General features: G+C 39.8%; 1 protein-coding gene across 13 annotated transcripts in view; it reads left to right on the top strand.

Annotated features, from left to right (window-relative positions):
* Positions 1-18,369, top strand: part of LOC115242053 (serine/threonine-protein kinase Doa) — a 27,720-nt gene that overhangs the window by 6,526 nt on the left and 2,825 nt on the right. For 8 of the 13 annotated variants that reach the window (XM_029818068.1, XM_029818067.1, XM_029818069.1 and 5 more), the window contains 5 exons: positions 1,402-1,535; positions 8,140-8,383; positions 16,024-16,102; positions 17,573-17,639; positions 18,173-18,286. In XM_029818068.1, coding sequence (XP_029673928.1) covers positions 1,402-1,535; positions 8,140-8,383; positions 16,024-16,102; positions 17,573-17,639; positions 18,173-18,286 — 638 coding nt within the window. Of the gene's footprint in view, positions 1-1,401; positions 1,536-1,879; positions 2,174-6,256; positions 6,333-8,139; positions 8,384-8,739; positions 10,302-10,321; positions 14,255-16,023; positions 16,103-17,572; positions 17,640-18,172; positions 18,287-18,369 lie in introns of those variants that run through there. The other 5 variants (XM_029818075.1, XM_029818076.1, XM_029818078.1 and 2 more) reach the window with 5 other exon arrangements.

Genomic DNA, 18,369 nt, shown 5'->3' with positions numbered 1-18,369 from the left:
AGGGGAGCGGATCCTTCTCTACACACCCCTACTGTCTGTTCCATGTTATATACGTCTACTATCGCGGCCCGTTATGCCGTTTTTAATTCGAACGAAAATCGCGTTATCGTATTACTCCGAGGCTCGCGCGCTTGTCGACTTTATCGAGTAACCTTCATCTTGTCGCACACCTCATTGCTCATAAGCTGCAATCGCATGCATAACACTTAGACTCGGTTACACATCAACAGTGTGGTATTTAATTAATTCCTTTTTCTCTAGATTTTAATAATAACATACTGTATTTTTAGAGAACGTACGATGTTAATGTGTGATTATTCCTTCAGCTGTGAAAAATATGGCAAAATGCTTGGTAAAAAAAAAAAGAAATTATCTCATTTAGAGATTTATATAATATGATCTCATTAATCTTTCTATTTTAGTTCTCTTTACATTTTGTATGCTTTTGTACATATCTCTTTTATTATCATTTTATTTCTGATAAAAAAATAATCGCTTATTAACGATTAAGACTGACACATTATACGATAATGTAATAGCGGTGAAATTGACGGAGCAAGAAATCTGAATCGATAACGATTAATGCGCTGCAACATTAAATATATAATCTCGTATCAATTGAGTCGCACTATATGTCTGAGTTAATTAATTTCGTTTAAAGATTCTCCTTCTTTCTTTTTAAATTTGTATATATTTTTTCTATCTTTACAACATGCGTAGGTAGAGAATGTCAATTTAATAAACTAGAGGATAATTGATATTAAATTGGTGCAAATATTTTTCCAATTAAAATTTGGGGAGATATCGATTCTTTCATTTCCACGGATTTCTTCGCGTCGTTTTTTATATTTTTTGCACTTGAAATGAAACGAATGTAGGAAAAACTTTAAGAAAATATAAAAAGTGTTGTAGAAGCGATACAAAACAAACTTTGCAACAAGCAGTAGCATTAAAAAATCTTGCTTATGCTAAATATATTCTTTCTATCCTCGTCTGGCTTGTGCGCATTGATCTATCTCCCCCTTCATCGAGGGACCTCGATGTAAAGTAGGTAGAAAAAATTCTGTCGGGTTTATCCGACGTTTAAGAGTCTGTCTACTCAACTCTGTAAAATAACGTCGTTTTCAATGATTCCATATAAAGGATAATGATGAGAACACGTCTATTCGATAAAGGATTAATATTATTATTCATTTACATGATTGAAATTCTTCCGGATAAAGCTAATTAACCGATTAAATATGTGCACAATTAGATTGTCCATTAAAAATCTTAATGTTAAGGCAAAATCAATGCCAAATCTTTACCAACAAGTCTGAATTTAAAACGCTTTACGGTAAAAGTAGAACGCACAATATATATTTATACAAGTTATACATAAAAATATCTTGTTTGTTACAGATGCCGCGAAGCAGGAGGCGTCACCGCTCTCGTAGCCATTCGAGAACACGGTCACATTCTGTGGGTTCCCCGCAGTACGAGCATAAACGCAGACGTATCGATTATGAGAGTCCACAGAGCAAAGGAACCTATAGGTAAGTCGCCACGTTGACCTTCGAACAGAGCGTATTCCCCTTTCATTATATTCGACAATGCGTATATGATGCAATATATTCTTTTCCAATGCTCAAGAGAGAGGTTACACGACAAAAATTTACACATTCCTATTTTCAAAATAATTAAATTGCGTGGTTTTATATCACTGAGAGAAGTTCTGTGAAAATATAAAGAAATATTTATCAATAAAATTTGTGACAATAAAAATAAAATTTTGGCAAAATAAAAGATTAACACATTCGTAAAGGATCTTCAAAGTGCACCTGAAAAAAAAAATTATGCCAAATCCAAATAAAATTTTTCTTTATAAGATTTTTTCTGACTATATTTTTACATAGAATGCGTATACCCCTCTCTTGCTCCCTGTCGCTCATTGTCAAAGAAAGAAAGTTGCAAGAAAAAGGGGGAGAATGCGCGAGAGAGGGAACCAGTAGCTGCAACCAGGCCAGAGAAGCCGAACGATCTCTCCCTCTCCCGTTCCCACATTGTTCTAACCGGCAATAGAGCTTCTCCATGAGGTCTTGATGGCTATCAGTCTTGGTCCGTACGTTCGAGCTTCAACCAGCCCGTCCAACAGACCGGTCCTCGTTATTTAGAACAGTTCGCGAAGATATACGTGAGTGCCGATGGGAGTGTTGTCGGCGATATCGCGTTTGCTGGGAAATCAAACCGCGTGATTTACATTGTGACAGATAAAAGAGATCCTGCGTCACTTCAGAGTATAAAAATTTCTAGTAGGAATTATGCTAAAATTTGTAGTTGTCGCATCTCGGGAAATGCCGTTAATAGCGATATTTTTAAACTTGCAAACACTGAATCAATATTTGCAGTGTTTTTAAATTGACGTTCTTCTGGTTGTATTCTTCTCCTCGAGAAAGATTAAAATTTTCGCTAGCATTCTCTGCTTGATGTAAGGAAGAGTCTCTTTGAAAATATCACAGACGTCTAGTTCCATTACGCAAAGTATTCCGCGATGAATCACTCCATGAAAACATTTATAGGGTCGTAATCTGTTGCGTCGCGTTTTGTCCGAGCGAATTTTATTATTACGGATAACAAATCTATGAATCATGCGAGAGTCGCGGAAAAAAGATGCAAAAATATTTTAAATAATTTATTTCTAACTCGAATTTTCCGAGTGTATCTGTTATTACAAAAGAAAAAATGCAAGTGTGCACAACGTGACATCACGAACGTTAAATCGAAGCTATAGCTATATGCATATTGTATAGATAAGATAACAACTTTACATGTGTTTTTTTTTTTTTTTTTCCAATATAACGTGAGTATTCCTCGAGAATTCACATCCGACTTTCGCCGGGATTTTTGCAAAAATCCATTTCAGTACGCCATTTATATTCGACACATTCTCGATTTATGATTTCGTGCCGAAAGGATACGAAAATTGTATTAAAAAATGAAAACTCAACATTTCTTTAAAAAAAATAAAATTTTAAGATAATTTAAATTATATTATTTAAATCTCAATTCAATTAATTTTTCTACAATTTTTTTACTCGATTAATTATTCATAATATTTTTCAAAAATTATTTCAAAAAGTTTCGAAATTAAATTTTAAATTAAATTTTTATCAATTAAATTCTAAATATTATTTACAAATATATTTCCGCGATAAAAAGATGTTACGTTCAATCAATCTCTCAAATTCATTAAATGTCGAGATTAATTTTTCAGATAAATTTATGTGTGTTTTTTTTTTTTTTTTTTTTTTTAATAATATTTTCGTCTATCTGCCTTTTTTCTCGGTAATTCGGTCGTGAAAATTGGCACCAATTAGAGTCATATATTCGCATCGTGCTTCATTCATTATGTATCTTGCGAGTACTTATTTAACTACGCGGTATGCCGGTACAAATTAATTAAAAATTAAAACGCTCTTTAGACTTCTCTCTTCTTTAATAACACTGCTATAAAGCCGCGTAATGAATGAATAGTAATAGCAGTTTCTTCCCGCATTACTTCCTGATCTTCTAGGTCAGTGACTGTGACCGCGGTATCGAAGCAAAATCTTTAATACGCGTACGAAATTATCGTTCCTTTCGCGCCGTAATATTCAATAGCAATTCACTGTCCGCGTGAATTCGCTTCCTGCTAAAAAAAAAAAAAACGCCATCGATCATATGGAATCGAGGAGATCAATGACACAAAGACGATTGTGATCTCAATGCTAACAATAAGCGTAATATTTGGCGAGCGCGCGCTTTCGGACGGTTTTGGTTAGACGATGTAACAAATCTTTTATTTTGTAGCTGACTTGCAGAGAGTTTTAAAATTAGATGGTAGATTGGCAGATACACAGTTGCGTCATGATGATATGTAATAATATACGGTGTATTGTGATTATATTTGTCGCGAGAATAGCTCAGGTTGAAGGCAATGTAAAAGATGATTTGTTTCAAACTATCTTTTCTTCCAAGTATACATTCAAAGACAAAGACCGGTATAATTTCATTAAATGGGTTGCTGCATAAAGAGAAGAGATCTCATGTCAATTGGAGAGTTTCGTTTATTCGCGAATAAATTATAAGAATTATTACCGCGCTCGTCCTGGATTCAAATCTAAACTCTCGGCGAAATCGTTCGGTCTCTCCGCTTTTTTTCGTACCTCGAGATTCCTCTTTAAAGAACATGTCTCCGATTGAAGTTTTTTTTATGCTAATTGCGCCAATTAATGAACGCAGATTGAACGCTGATGCATCTGTTTGTGCAACGGTAAACGGTAATTGACGAAGGTCTCTTCATGCTTGGTAAACTGCTCGAAGAAAGTCCATTATGACGGAGTCTTGCACGCGATTTTCCCATCGATGAAAATCGTGGTTAGAGAATCGACATGGCCTTCAGGCTAACAAGTAATCTAAATACTTGCATCTACTTTATAGAAAAAATTGCATTTCTTCTATGAAACAGAGATTGTATTTTAATAATCATGAAACCGTTATTTTATGTACTATAGAGATTTGCGTTAGAAGTTTCCACGTAGAGCGAAGTTCCACGCAAATCTATTTGTCTAGTTTTTCGGAACTTCGCCCACCGTTTTTAGTCTTTAACATCGATTTTCTCGAAAACTTTCAGTTTTACGCAAAAAATTTATAGAACATAAATGATGTATTTTTTTAAGAACTGCAACTTTTATTTGAAACATTTTTTTGTTACATCAATATTTATTGAAATAATGTCTAAAAAGTTATATTTTTTCAGTTTTTTTGAGTTTTGACCTTGAAAATGACCTTGTCGCAAATTTTCATTATCATATTTGTAATCAGCGTTAAAAAATACAAAAAATAGTGTAGTTTCAAAAAAATCGGAGGGTTCACCTATTCGGAACTTTATCCGAAGAATTTAGAATTGCTTCCACTGTCGAATACAAAAGTCCAATAAAAAAAAAAAAAATATCTCGATGGACGAATCATCAGAATTGTTTGGAGAGAATCTAATTGTGCTTTTAAACTGGCTAATATCCAAGCTTCGTGAGATCAATCGTTCCCTATTTTAAACAATCGCTTTCTGTAGCGCTTTAACATTTCATAATCCCGTGACTTCTCGCTAAGATGTATCAATATCGTAAGAGTATAAGCGAGCTATTCATCAGCTACAATTTCTTCCGCTGAGATCGCGCTCGTCCTGAGGTCACGCAAGCTTCGACGAAGTCAAGGTTGAGTCTCGAGCAGAGTCTCGATATATCAATTGAAATCATCATCGCATGCAAGCGAAAGAAAGAAGGAAGAGTTACGAGTTGACCTTCGTGACTCCCCTACCCTTCGAATTGTGTTTTCTCTTCTCTACGATCAGCTGAGAAGCTTCTCTTTAGAAAATCATTAGTTTTCTTTGATTAGATTAGTTTGTTGCCCTTTGTGCGTAATGAAAGTATTTTTTATATCAGTCAGGTTTTCCGAGATTAAGAAATGCGCTTGAAAGCGATAATTACAGGTTGCACTACTATTGTGCGTAAACTGCTAACGATGTTGATATTCGCATAGATTTCCATCATTGCAATTATAATTATGCCTGTAACTTTCCAATCGCATTACGGCAAAACGAAACATATTACAAATTCTGTAAGGGGAAATTATTATCAATATAAAAATTGTTATATAAAGATATGTAATATAAAATATTTATAAATATGTAGATTTCTTTTTATGCTTAGCAAAATACACAAATTAGATAACTTATCAAATAAAATATGAGATACAGAAAAAGATACGTGGTATATGGATATACATATAAGTAGGACAAAGCGAATATTTTCAGATAATTTATGGTTATACATTAATAAAAACATATTAATTATATTAAAAAAGAGTATTAAATAAGACACATTATTATGTTCATATAAGTGAAGGTTTAATATATATTACTTTATATTATATTCTTTGTCTATACTCTTAATTATTAATACTCTGAAGTATTAGTAATGAAATATTATTAAGCTGATAACGGTGATCCTACTTAAAATAAGTAAAGCATCTTTGTTGATAATGTCGTTATCTAAATAGAGAAAGATTAAAATACGATGTACACAAGCATATAATAAATATAATTAACTTTACTATTCATTAAAGATATCCGTTTGATAAATCGATGATTTTTCTATCACTTTTTAAAAATTAAAGTCACGCAAAGGTCGCAATCATTAAAGTAAAACCGAGCCAAGCATCATGAATCTCCTTAATTGCAATCCAGGTCGCGAGACGGGTAAAAATTAAAAGATGCCGATCCTGTATGCTGCTTTTGCTTCCTGGATTCCTGGAAGGTATAGTATAAACAGACTTGTGCTATTTTTTTCAGAGACAAAATAATATCATCCATGTATAAAGAATTAATTATTTTAAATATATAAAAAACTCTTTATTTATTACATACAATTTTTTATGGGACGAAATGGAATTAATTCTTGGAATTAATTTACCAAAAGAAATAGCGAGTGTGTCTGGAATGTATGAGCGATCGATCATTTTTAACATGTTTCTCTAAAATGATATAATTTTACCTAGGTATCATATAAAATATTTTCTGCATCGCGACACAATGCACTGTCGTAACAATTTATAGAGGTAAAAAGATTATTCCTCGTGAATTTATTGACCTGCATCTGTAGTAAATATATGATAAATGTATAACTGTTTTCGTTTGAAAAGTATTTTCACTTTTTTTATACGCGCAAGAGTCATACGTTGGCGATATTTGCCAAGTCGTGATAATGTTAAGGGTGACACACTATCCTATCTTTCTTTCGTGTCCTATTCAGTTATCCCATATCTTTGACTTAGAGATTTTCGATTTGGACAAGCTCCAAGAGAGACGAATTGGACGGATTCTTTGATGTGACGCGTTTTCCACTGCTCTTTATCCCAGAGGAAGTTTCTTCGTCGATTTCTATCGATTGAAGAAATACTGAGAGATAAAGTAGTGTCATTGTTAAAGAATGATGTCTCCGATTGCAAATTTATGTTTGCCGATCGTCTCGGAAAAATTAACATTTGGCAGCGCTCGTTGAAAAAATTCTCACGAGCGTAAATCTTCAGACAACCTCAGTGACTGAGATTCGACTCGTCGCTTGACCGTGAACCTATTGTACGGTTGATGCACTGCGCAGAAAAGAAGAAGTGCGAAACACAATGATCGTCTGACGTGTCACTCGAGACAACTCCTCGGATCCTTTTGCGTGCTTCGATATATAATCGCAGCTGCTAGCGATATATATTTAGATTGAAACAATAGTTTCTTCTCCATGTGCACACATACTTGTTCGATAGATTAAGCGGATTGGTCTCTCCATATAAGATTTTAAATCGGTCGGTAAACCGATTGAAATTCAACGTCGTCGAAGCCTTGTCTTAATTAGAACTCTCGGCGGCCTTTGTTCCGTTTGTGAATCATCGCGAACGAATTTTTGTGCGCTTTCTAGTCGTGCTTTAATGAGCTAATACTCTGTATATTTTTAAGTTCCGTGAGAGCACTAATGAATATTTATAACTGAAGCGATTCATGTACAATTATTTTTTCGCGAGTAATATTGCGTAAGTAATTGATACATCATATAAGATACTGAAGAGATAAATTACTATCTATTGATGATAAAACTGTTGCACGATAATATTCACAATATGCTATTTATTTCTATTCAACTAGAGTGCCTGTAATATTTTATATTGTAATGTTTTATTTAAACAGAGAGTATCTTGTAACATTTAAAAAGAAATGTTCTCTTTCTCTCCCCCATTATATTAAGCGAACTGGATAGTCTATTTGAGGAAAGCAATTTAATTAGGTCGTGTCGCACGGTTATACACTCGGATAGAAACACGTTATATGTAACACTAAACAACCTTGATTCTCGCTTAGTTTCGCTCCAGATCGTGTCAAACGTTCAACTTCTACGCTACGCATTATCCTTCAACATACACATACATATTTTTAAATTAGCTTTTATTAAATATTACGATGAGTACTCTCAGTGACACAGAGTAAAGTTGAGATATTTACTCATATTTTTATATATTATAATTTTGTTTATTCTTGTATTTTATATATTAATTTTATTTATTTGTATATTTCAGTGGTGAACGAGTGTTGAGGTCTCGTCAGCACGAGCGTGGCACCAGCCAGGAACGTCGGTACAAGCGCAGCCATCGTCGATCACCCAGCAGCGGTAGGCAACATGGTCATCGCGATCGTGATCGAGATCGTGCTCACCTAGCACATCCCACATCGTCCCGACGTACGCGCCTTCACCGTCATCATGGCTCGTCGTCGGCTAGCCAGGAGCGTCACCGTCATCGATCCCCGTCCACCAGGAGTCAGGTGAGTCCGAGGGACAATACGGCACACGTATTGGCATCAATATTACGCGTTCCTTCTCGCCACTGTATAATGTACTGCGCGCCGCGTGATACAACGACCAGTTCGAGATTCGATCATACCCCTAACCCTACGAAAACATACACGATAGCAGAAGACGCTTTTGTACTCTGTCGTACTCTTATCGACGATTCGTTATCGGGAAAAGTCTCATTTAATAAATATTCGTTATATACGAAAAGCTTATATCTTGAGTTCATGTCTAAAAAATGGCAATTATGCATTATAATATACTCTTTCTATAGTTTTGTAACGCAATCTTATTTTTTTTTTTTTTCCAAATACGTATATAAAATGACTTTGGAAACCATTTCTTTATATGCACATACGCGGGACATATTTTCTTTGAATGATCTGGAAACTCTCACGGCAAACTTTAATAACGCTTGGACGGATTTATTTTTCCAGTTAATATAAGCATTACTCTGTATATATGTTTTGTTCAAACTTCCGTTGTGTATTAGATTTTCATACCGTTTATCAATACAGACTCTTTATGAAGCCTTTAAAGTGGATTTTATCACTGCGAATGTTATTATCGTAAAATTTCATAGTATAAACTTATTCTCTATGCACGTGCGGATATGATGACGGTAGATATTTTGAATACTCATACTATTTATTAAGCTTCGAGTAAATGATAATAGTTCGTGTATGAGCGTGAATGTACAATGATGAATCGTGAACGAGAAGATTTGCAAAGAGTTGAATCGATCAGTTTTTAAGCTGTCTTCTAATAATGGAGAGTCCAACTCTTCTTGACGATATTAAACGTCCGAATTAGTTTTTGATAGTCTACTTATCGAGCCTCGTTGCATAGCAGAGGTCCTCTGATGTGAAGACATGCAGCGAGTGGAATTAGCGGCATCGAGTTAGCGCTCCACCAAGTGAGAACAGTGCCTGGAAATTCTTGCGGTGCAACGGGTACGCCGCGTGTATATCCAAAGCGAATGCCGATGATTCTTCTTTCTTACTTGACGCCGGCTATTTTCGACCGGCGACTATTTTCGAGGCGGACTCGTCACGCGGTTTCGCTTCAGTTTTAGTGCGAGTTTGCGCCAGATGGCCAACGCAACATCGTCGCCGCCGCCGCCGCCGTCGTCGTCGGAAAACATTGTACCGGCAGATAAGCCGGTTCAAAGCGATCGTGAGGACGACGATTCGCCAAAAAGCATAGTATCACGATGAGGGCGAAGGTTTTATCTTCGAGTTTCAATTTGAACGCAACGTTTCGATGGGAAGTCATCGATATCGAAAACATCTTTGTATCTTAATCAGAGAAAGTTCGAGGATCTATTCTTTTGGATTTAAAAAGTGCTTCAAAAGTAACGAACTATGGAAAATTGATTCGTTCAATACTAGAATATATTGAAGTAGAATCGTGTCGATTCCGTATCATCGCTGTGATTGAAGAGCCTATCCGGCGACCCAGAATTGTTCAACCTGAATTTAGAAATACGCGCGTTGCAGTTGGCACAAGATGTGCTTGTGAAATGCGACGCGAGGTGCCCGGGTGAACCATATATCTCTCTCTCTCTCTCTCCCTCTCTCTCTCTCTCTCTCTCCCTCTCTTCTCGCGCATATCGTCAACCTGGATTCTGGAAGTTGGATCGCGTTCGATGGCGACGGCGGCGGCCTGGCCGACCATGGTAGTCTATCATCGGCCGCGTCATCGTCGACGTCGTCCTTCCAGACAGTGGCAAATCAGGAATTAAGTTTGCTGATGCCTTGTGGAAGCGTATCCTGGTGGCCGCGTCACGATTGGGACACATGGTTGCAGCGCAATGTCATCGAGACCACGAGAGAATTTGACGCCAAACTTGACGTCACGCCCGAAACTAACGACACATCGACTTCCGAGGTAGCATCGACACTAGAGACCTTTGTATGGCTCCACGATCTTCGATGTTATTTACTCGCTAAAGTGTGTGTGCGCATTGTCTATGCTCGATGTCTTTACGATCGCATTTATTATCGCTTCAGACCTCTATTCTAATCCCTTTCCCTGTTGAATTTAGAGGATTTAGCATTATCTCTAGAAATCTATTATTTTTATCACTAAAGAAATTATTGGATAGGAAGAAAAAAATTAGCAATGAACACGCGAGAAGATGGCAGGATTTTTTTGAGCTGTAATTTTCTTTTTTAATTATGAAATATTAAAATACTATTTTTCATCAGTTTCGACATTAAGGATTATGGTTTTATTGAAATCTTTTCAACAGCTTCATAAATGTGGAATGTTTGATGTGCGGATAACTCGATGAATTAGACTCGTATCTTCCTCGGTGAAAAGGTTAACATTTACAGAACGTACATTTCTGTTGGCCATCCGCCATGCAGGCAACAGCGGTGACACGATGCGAACCTCGGGCTGATTAACCGCAGCCAACCAGGACTTTAACATTTAAACACGGCGTGCCCTGACGGCAGGTTCTCATCTTCTCTACGCGTGACGATCGTGGCGCACGCGTTTCGGACTGCCGATTTATATTTGGCATAGCTCGTTCTCGCGAGGATGACGACGAAACTCGGAGAACGAAGCGAATGCTCCAGAGCAGAGCGGCCCTCTTCTCCCCTCCCCTTCCCTCTTTCCCCCTATTTACCCCTCCTACCCCGTTTTTAACCCGATAGTATGGCCTAACCTTGGTTAATATTTTCTAGTGGAGTAGGGAGCGGAAGAAACACACGCGTAACTTTCCGTTGCGACGTCGATCGTTGCTTCCGTTATCGCAACGCGAGCAACCTAATGGAGGAAAACTTGTCATCGTCCAGCACTATATGATTCATTGAGTAATACATAACATAAGAACACAGCGATAACGATACGATCTATGCTTTGTATTCCTCTTGCGTTTTGCATTCGCACGGATATTCAATTTTGCTTCATCTTCAGAATTATTTGTGTAATATGGTATTTTAACAAAAATTTAATACTTAATTTTTTTCGTCTTTATTCTCTTTTAAATAACATGTCTGTATTTTCAAATATTCTGATTTCTAACTCGAGCCAAATTAATCAGAGTCTCTTCGCTAGAAAATATTTTGGAGATGATCTCTGAGAAACTGATGTGGGCGAGCAATCCGCGCGAATAAATTGCGTCGCTATTTTCTAAACTGCGTGTATTTATATCGATACTCTTAAAATCTACGCGATACATGATAGGGTAATATCTTTGACATCGTGACCTTGGAGACAACTCGAGTTTTATTAATAGTATTAGAGTCCACGAACTTGTCTACCAAACTGTTAATCAAGCCCTTTTAATTTTAGCTAGAAACTCTAAATTCATGATATTTATCTCGATGACTATACCTTATCCTATTTATCTTTAAATTAATTTTGATTTTTTTAAGATCATGTTTTACTTATTTTATATAATCTTATTTTCATTTGATGATCTTGACTATTTTTGATGATAGATATTAATAGTTATCTTCATATCGTACATCATGTAACTTTTATTGGCCTTATATAATTTTTATGCAATATAAGATTTCTCTTCTATGCTATTTTGTTTTTAAAAAATCTAAAAATTTTTTTAAATTCAAACCTGATGGAAACACTAGTCGTACGCAGAATCTTTTTAGATCATCTCTGAAAGTTCAGTTGCATCTTTCGTTGTTCGTTATCGAAGCGAACGAGAGCGAAATCCCGCGAAAAAAAAAATCTTTGAAGCGACTTAATAAATCCATATAGATGATTATCTAGTTTCTCATTTTTATCTCTTGTATATCTTTTTGTCCATCTCTTTGTCATTTCTCGTCATTCTTCGCGGAAGAGACTAGCTTCACGCATAAACATATTTAGTCGTATCTGGTTATCATTCTAATACATATAGCATCTATGTTCAAAAAAATGCCAACTATTGAATGTGGCCAATATTAGACCGATATCTCAAGCAGACCTACATCGCGGCGTGTTTCGCAATTTCTATGTGTGTCAAGGTACGAGAACAAGCGACGCGGTTCACCGCGTGGAAAACGCGGCACCGTGCGCTCGTTTTCCCGTAAAAATGCTTTTCGTGGACGGACGAGTTCTCCCCCTTCATCGTGCATCAGGAAACAACGTCGTGACTCGATCGGAACTTTGGCGCGTTCCGAATAAGTGCAAGAGAATTTACGTAATACTACCAGTGGTGATCCCTTCTCTTCTGTTTCGCCTCTCTTCTTCTTTTTTCCACCTGTATATCTCGCTTCGTCTTTCTCTATTTCTGTTTCGTCCGTCTCTCTTTCGTTTGCGATCGCGCGTGCGAGTTACGCTAATCGCGCCTCTCTTCGTCGCTCCGTTTTCTGATCGCTCTCGCTTCTCGAGAGAGGAGGATGAATCGTTCTCGTCAGAGCGGGCTCACCATTGCTCCCTGGTATTTTTAGTGCGACGAGAGAGTATTTGGCGGGGCGCAGCGAGTGTTTCGTCTCCTTCTCGTCGTCGTCGTCGTCGTTGTCGTCGTCTCCCTGACCGTTGTCGTGGTCGCAGTTTGGTCGCCCTCCTCGGCATATCGTTCTCTCGCGCGAATCGGCGTATTCCCGCCTTCCCGTAGAGTGATGTACTTGTGTAGAGAATTGTTTCGTCAGCCTCGGTGGTGTCTTCGAGCGGCTGTCGCAGCCGCTCCTCTCATACGACTTAGTCGCCAAAGTTTGAGCTGAGCTCGCCTCGTTGAGATCCGTCAGAGACGATCTTTCGAGTATCCGATTAACGATTTTCATAATCCGGGAAATCGATTCGACAAGATTTGCGATTCGACCGCAAAGGAGCTGTTATAGATGTTCATATTCGCACCGCGCGATACCATGTCGACCTCCCGACAGAGCTCGGCCCCGCGGCGAAGTCGCTACGGGCGCTCGTCCACCACGACGAGCGTGACCCAGCTGCTGAGCGACTCCTGCACGAGTCTTCTCCAGAAATTGACCACGCGAGTGCGTGGAACGTCTGCGCTCAACGATCGCGGTAGATCGCCCAACATTGGCCGATTGCGAAACACGCGGAGCCGTTTGGAGGACAAGTACAATACGATTCTGGACAAGTATTCCGGCAAGAGACCAGCCGACAATTCGGAGCAGAATGTTCGCAGTTATTCGCGAAAGGAGCGTGATCACAGCTATTATCATCGGGATGACAGTCCGTTTGTACGCGACGACAAGACCCTGGAATCCTCGATGAGCCGTAGCATCATTAAAAGTCCCACCAGCGTGCTTCTTAGCGAGAAGGCTTATCCCTACGTGAGTTCCGCGAAGAGCAGGGAACCCAGGCGGGAGAAGACACCTGCCTATGGCCGTATGGATCGTACGCATATTCTGCTAAACTCAGAAGCTTATCATCACTACGGCAGACATAAGTCCGGACACGCGGAAACGCGCAGTCGGAAAGTTAGACCGCATCGAAAGGGTAAGAGCGAGCAGTTGGAAGCTCACTCAACGTATCTAAGATTGTCCCGACCGATCAAGATCGAGCCGTTCGAGGACGACGAGGAAGTTGCGGTGGATCCGGACAAAACGCCAATCGCCAACAGCAACACAGACAATGAGAGCGTCGCCAAAAATATCGCGTTGACGGCGGAGGATCCGGCGATCTCGGATAGAGCGGTCAAACGCAAGGAGATCCAAAGTTTGATCCTGAAGTACGCCGCTATGGAGGATACTTACAGCCAATTGGCGTCCGCCGGACAAGCGACGAACGTACGTCCCAGTACGACGGACCTCATCGCCAGCAAGTACAGAAGGAGCAATCATTGTAACAATGAGAAGGACAACCCGTCCAAGAGCACGGTAGCGTCGAACACGATTAGCGAGATGGATGCAATCCACGGCGCGATCGTAAGTTGTCGAACCACGCGTGGCCCGGGTTTCCGCGAAAGCGGCGTCTCGTTTTAAACAGAGCGTGTCAGTTGCCGCTGTTGTCTTGCCTTCCGCAATATTTATATCAAGATTCAGTTCACTTATCTGATGATTTAATGGATCGGACAACGTTTCCCCAACACGATGACTCAATATCCACGACTGATACTGACGCGCGCGTTCGTACCAATTGGAAAATTGGTTTTTAGTATGATTTTCGCATTAATTAAAAATGTAACACGCGAATGTATTCCAAATTATTCATTTATTTCGATGATTATTGATGACGTGTCGAAGACTACGAGAGAGTACACGGTTCTACTTCTCTTCTTCGGATATCTTTCGTTTTATTCTACCGTACGTAGAAGTGACTAGCGATCCGGTTCGCGCGTGTTTGTGCTTTCGATAAGGTAGGGTCGAAACGCCGATCGCCAACGGTTTGCGGCAACGGTCGCGCCCCATGAAGATCGAGAAACAATCTAAAGATAAATTTAATCGATCATCGTGGAGCAACCGTTCGCCGAACTAGCACGTAAGTACTTGATTGACGGAGTTTCTGTCTTTCTCTATCAAGCAATTAACAAATTTAATAAAGCTATATACCATCTCTGAACGTGTTAGATGAAAGGTAACGTGTCACGAGCACTTCGAAGAAGCTGTCCGGTCTCGTTCGTGTAAATTTGTCTTTTTCCTTTTTCTTTTTTTTTCGTTTTCCTTTTTTCGTCATATTTATTTATCCTCCGTCGAGATTGGGTAAACGTGTGGAGAATAATTCGTTCGCAGAATAATCGCCGATCAAATATAGTAAAGATGCATTATATAATATATATATATATATTTAAGAATGTGCATTCGTGGTCATACGAAGTGCTCTGACCTGTAGAGCGTGTGTGTTGAGACGGCTCCTTCAAAAGGCACGCTATACCAGGTCTAACACGAGTATAACGAGTATAGGTGAGCGAGATTTAAAAAAAAGAAATGAAAAAAAAACGGATAAGTAATTAAAATAGGAAAACCCGACTACCCCGTGAAAAACTAATGCAAAAAAAAACGGATAAAATACTGAAAAACGTAAAAAATAACGAAAAAAGAATACATAATTATATGCGCTTTGTGCCGATGGTAAATTCGTAACCGCAACTTTCTGACTTGGCAAACCATTTTGCCCTCTCCCCTTTCTCTCTGATTGTTGGGTTACCATCTCCGTTGTAATGGAATGGAATGGAACGCGGAATGGAAACACACGGAATGGATATGGCACACACGACGGATGATCGGTCACGGTCTCGGACTCGGGTGGCGTCTCTCTGTCTTTCTCTCTCTCACAATGACGATGGGTGATGACTGCGCGAACGGTGTTATCCTACCCTCCTCTACCCCCACCGACACACTCGTACGTTCGTCCCGTGCTTACACACGTGTTCTCTACCGCGTGTTACACGGGTCTCGTCGCCGGGATTCCGCGGTGGTGGGTGGTGGTGGCGGTGGATGACACAAACACGGCGGTGCGATCGGTTGACGACGCGGCTCTTGGATACACCTTCGGCCCCCCCTTGCCTGGACATTGGACGGATGATGCGACCATCGGCGACCATCGGCGACCGCTCAACGCTCCCGGATACACTACTCCACTTCCGGCGCGACCACGTCTCACCACATTACCGAATCGGGCCGACGCGAACACGGGGGTACCGAATTGGGTCCACTCACTTGGCACGCGCCGATACCGATACCGCCGGCCCGAATAGAGCCCACGAGCGCCTTCCGTCGAGGACGACGAAGACGGCCACCTTGTATACCAATCCGGCGACATCCTGGCAAATAGATGTTCGTGATTATATAAATACACTCATTGTAGTAGATTTAAGCAAGTCTCAGATCGATTATAATCGATCGATCGGTATCTACGGTATCTGCCCCTACTCTTTTTCTCTCTTTCTCTCTCTCTCTCTCTCTCTTTCTCTCTTTTTTTCACTTTCTTTCTCTTTCACTTTTCCCCGCCTAATCTATATAGGCATTATATATTATATGAAACAATATCAACACTATAACAAAAGTAACACAGTTTACGCGTTAATCGCATTATGTCAATGTTCTCGCTGTTCAACATACGCATATACGCGCATATATAGATATATGCTACGTATAATGGAGAACATTCACTCGCGTACTAATATATACGTTTGTATAGACACGGTTAGCGCGGTTTTCTCTGACTAGATCGAAAAGATTCTACCCCGTCGATTTTACCGTATCACTTTTCCGCTAATGCGGGATACGCGAAGAGCAACAAAAGAAATAATAGTCTCTCTTTTTGTCTGTCTGCCTACTTGTACATACGATTTATTTCAGAAAGATAAGCAACATGCATATATAGTCACCACGTCTCTCGATAGCACGATGACGAAGCTCGTCAGCTCGACGACGATTATCGGGAAATAGCCGCAAAAGATTTCTTCTCGTTCCTTTCGCTGACGAATTGCAGTATCTCGCGGTTCTCTTGAGCGTGATGATGATTTGGAGACAGAGAGTCGGAGAAAGGGAGCAGAGATAATTTAAAAAAAGAAAAGAAAGAAAAACTAATCGCTTGCGCTATCTCCTCGATACGTCCTCTTCGGGATGACGTGTTTCTCGCTCTTATGATACTCACGCGTGCGCGCGAGGACATCCGGCATTCACTTTCGCGCTCCGAAACGAAGTCTCGTCTCTCTCCGCGAGACCGTCTTAATTAATTAATTAATACCTGTGCAACATGCATCATAAACAATAAAAACGAAAGAAGAGGAAAAAGCTCCCTTTCATCTCGATGGACAGTGAATGCCGTGCCCCCGCGCGTTCGTCGAAACTGTCAAGCTGCTATCTACCCCCGTTCACGGGGATCTTTTAGGCGAGCAGCATTCCGATCGATATCGTTTAAAACTCTACGACTCTTCGTTTATTCATTATTCCGTTTATCACCGTAAACCGCGATACATACACGATTAATAAATATAACGCACCGATTGGCCGAGCGTCCGCGCGGAGGAGTCTCACCCGCGTTTCTTTTCCTTCTTCTCTTTTTTTTTCTCTTTTTTTTCTTTTTTTTTTCTTTTTTTTTTCTTTTTTTTTCTTTTTTTTCCACGACGGTTTTCCCCGGAGCGGGGAAAGCCTTGTTTTCCCTTAAAGAGCGACGGACGTAGGGTACCTTTCCGGCGAGCGAGAAGGTACCCCTTGCCCAGTCAACGCCGGACGAGCACTCCCCGCGACAGTCGCGAGGCCTGTATCCGCCGGACATTTACCCTTGTTTTTGCATTGCAGATAAAGTACTGGCCACCCTAGGAGAGGGTACTTTTGGAAAAGTTGTCAAGGTTAAGGACTTGCAAATGTAAGTGCCAGTTCAAGTACGTAAGATATAGTCTATTTCGCGCGCGTCTGCACAGCTTTTTCTCTGTTTGATCTCTATGTCTATCTGATCGTTTATTTATTTCTATATTCTATCTGTCTCGCTCTCTCTTTTGCGTTTACCATTTTGGATCTGTCTCTCTCCTCCTACGCGTCATCTCATCATTTTGCATTGAGGAAAATTCTCCAAATGCGCGCGTTTGCGACGATTCGTCGCGAGTGTTGTCGGCGGCAAGAGCAGAAATAGCTATCCCGCACTGTCACACAAAATGACGCGCGAGTGGTCGCAATAATAGGATGGCCTTGCACTTTGTTTTACGGGCCGAGCGCGTTTCACGACGAGCCGCGAATTAGATCTCTTCTCTTTAGCGGAATATGTAAAATTACGGGCGAAATGCCTAGATCGTTGCAAATATTTTATTCCCACGCTTTATCCTCATGGGACGCTGGATTTGAAACGATGACGACATACATATATATTCAGATATTATGATCATTGTGCGATAAATATTGTAGGGATCACGTGATGGCTCTAAAAATCATTAAGAACGTGGAGAAGTACAGAGAAGCGGCAAAATTGGAGATAAACGCTCTCGAGAAGATCGCCGTCAAGGATCCGGAAGGCCAACAGTTGGTATCTTTATCGTTTGACTCGTCTTTGGGTAGTTTTGGCGACAGAAAGTTACGCAGTGTTACTTTCTTTTTAACTTGTC

The sequence above is a fragment of the Formica exsecta genome, unplaced genomic scaffold (assembly GCF_003651465.1).
Source record: "Formica exsecta isolate Colony F162 unplaced genomic scaffold, ASM365146v1 scaffold558, whole genome shotgun sequence".
Taxonomy (NCBI): domain Eukaryota; kingdom Metazoa; phylum Arthropoda; class Insecta; order Hymenoptera; family Formicidae; genus Formica; species Formica exsecta.
This window is presented reverse-complemented; position numbering and strand designations above follow the sequence as displayed.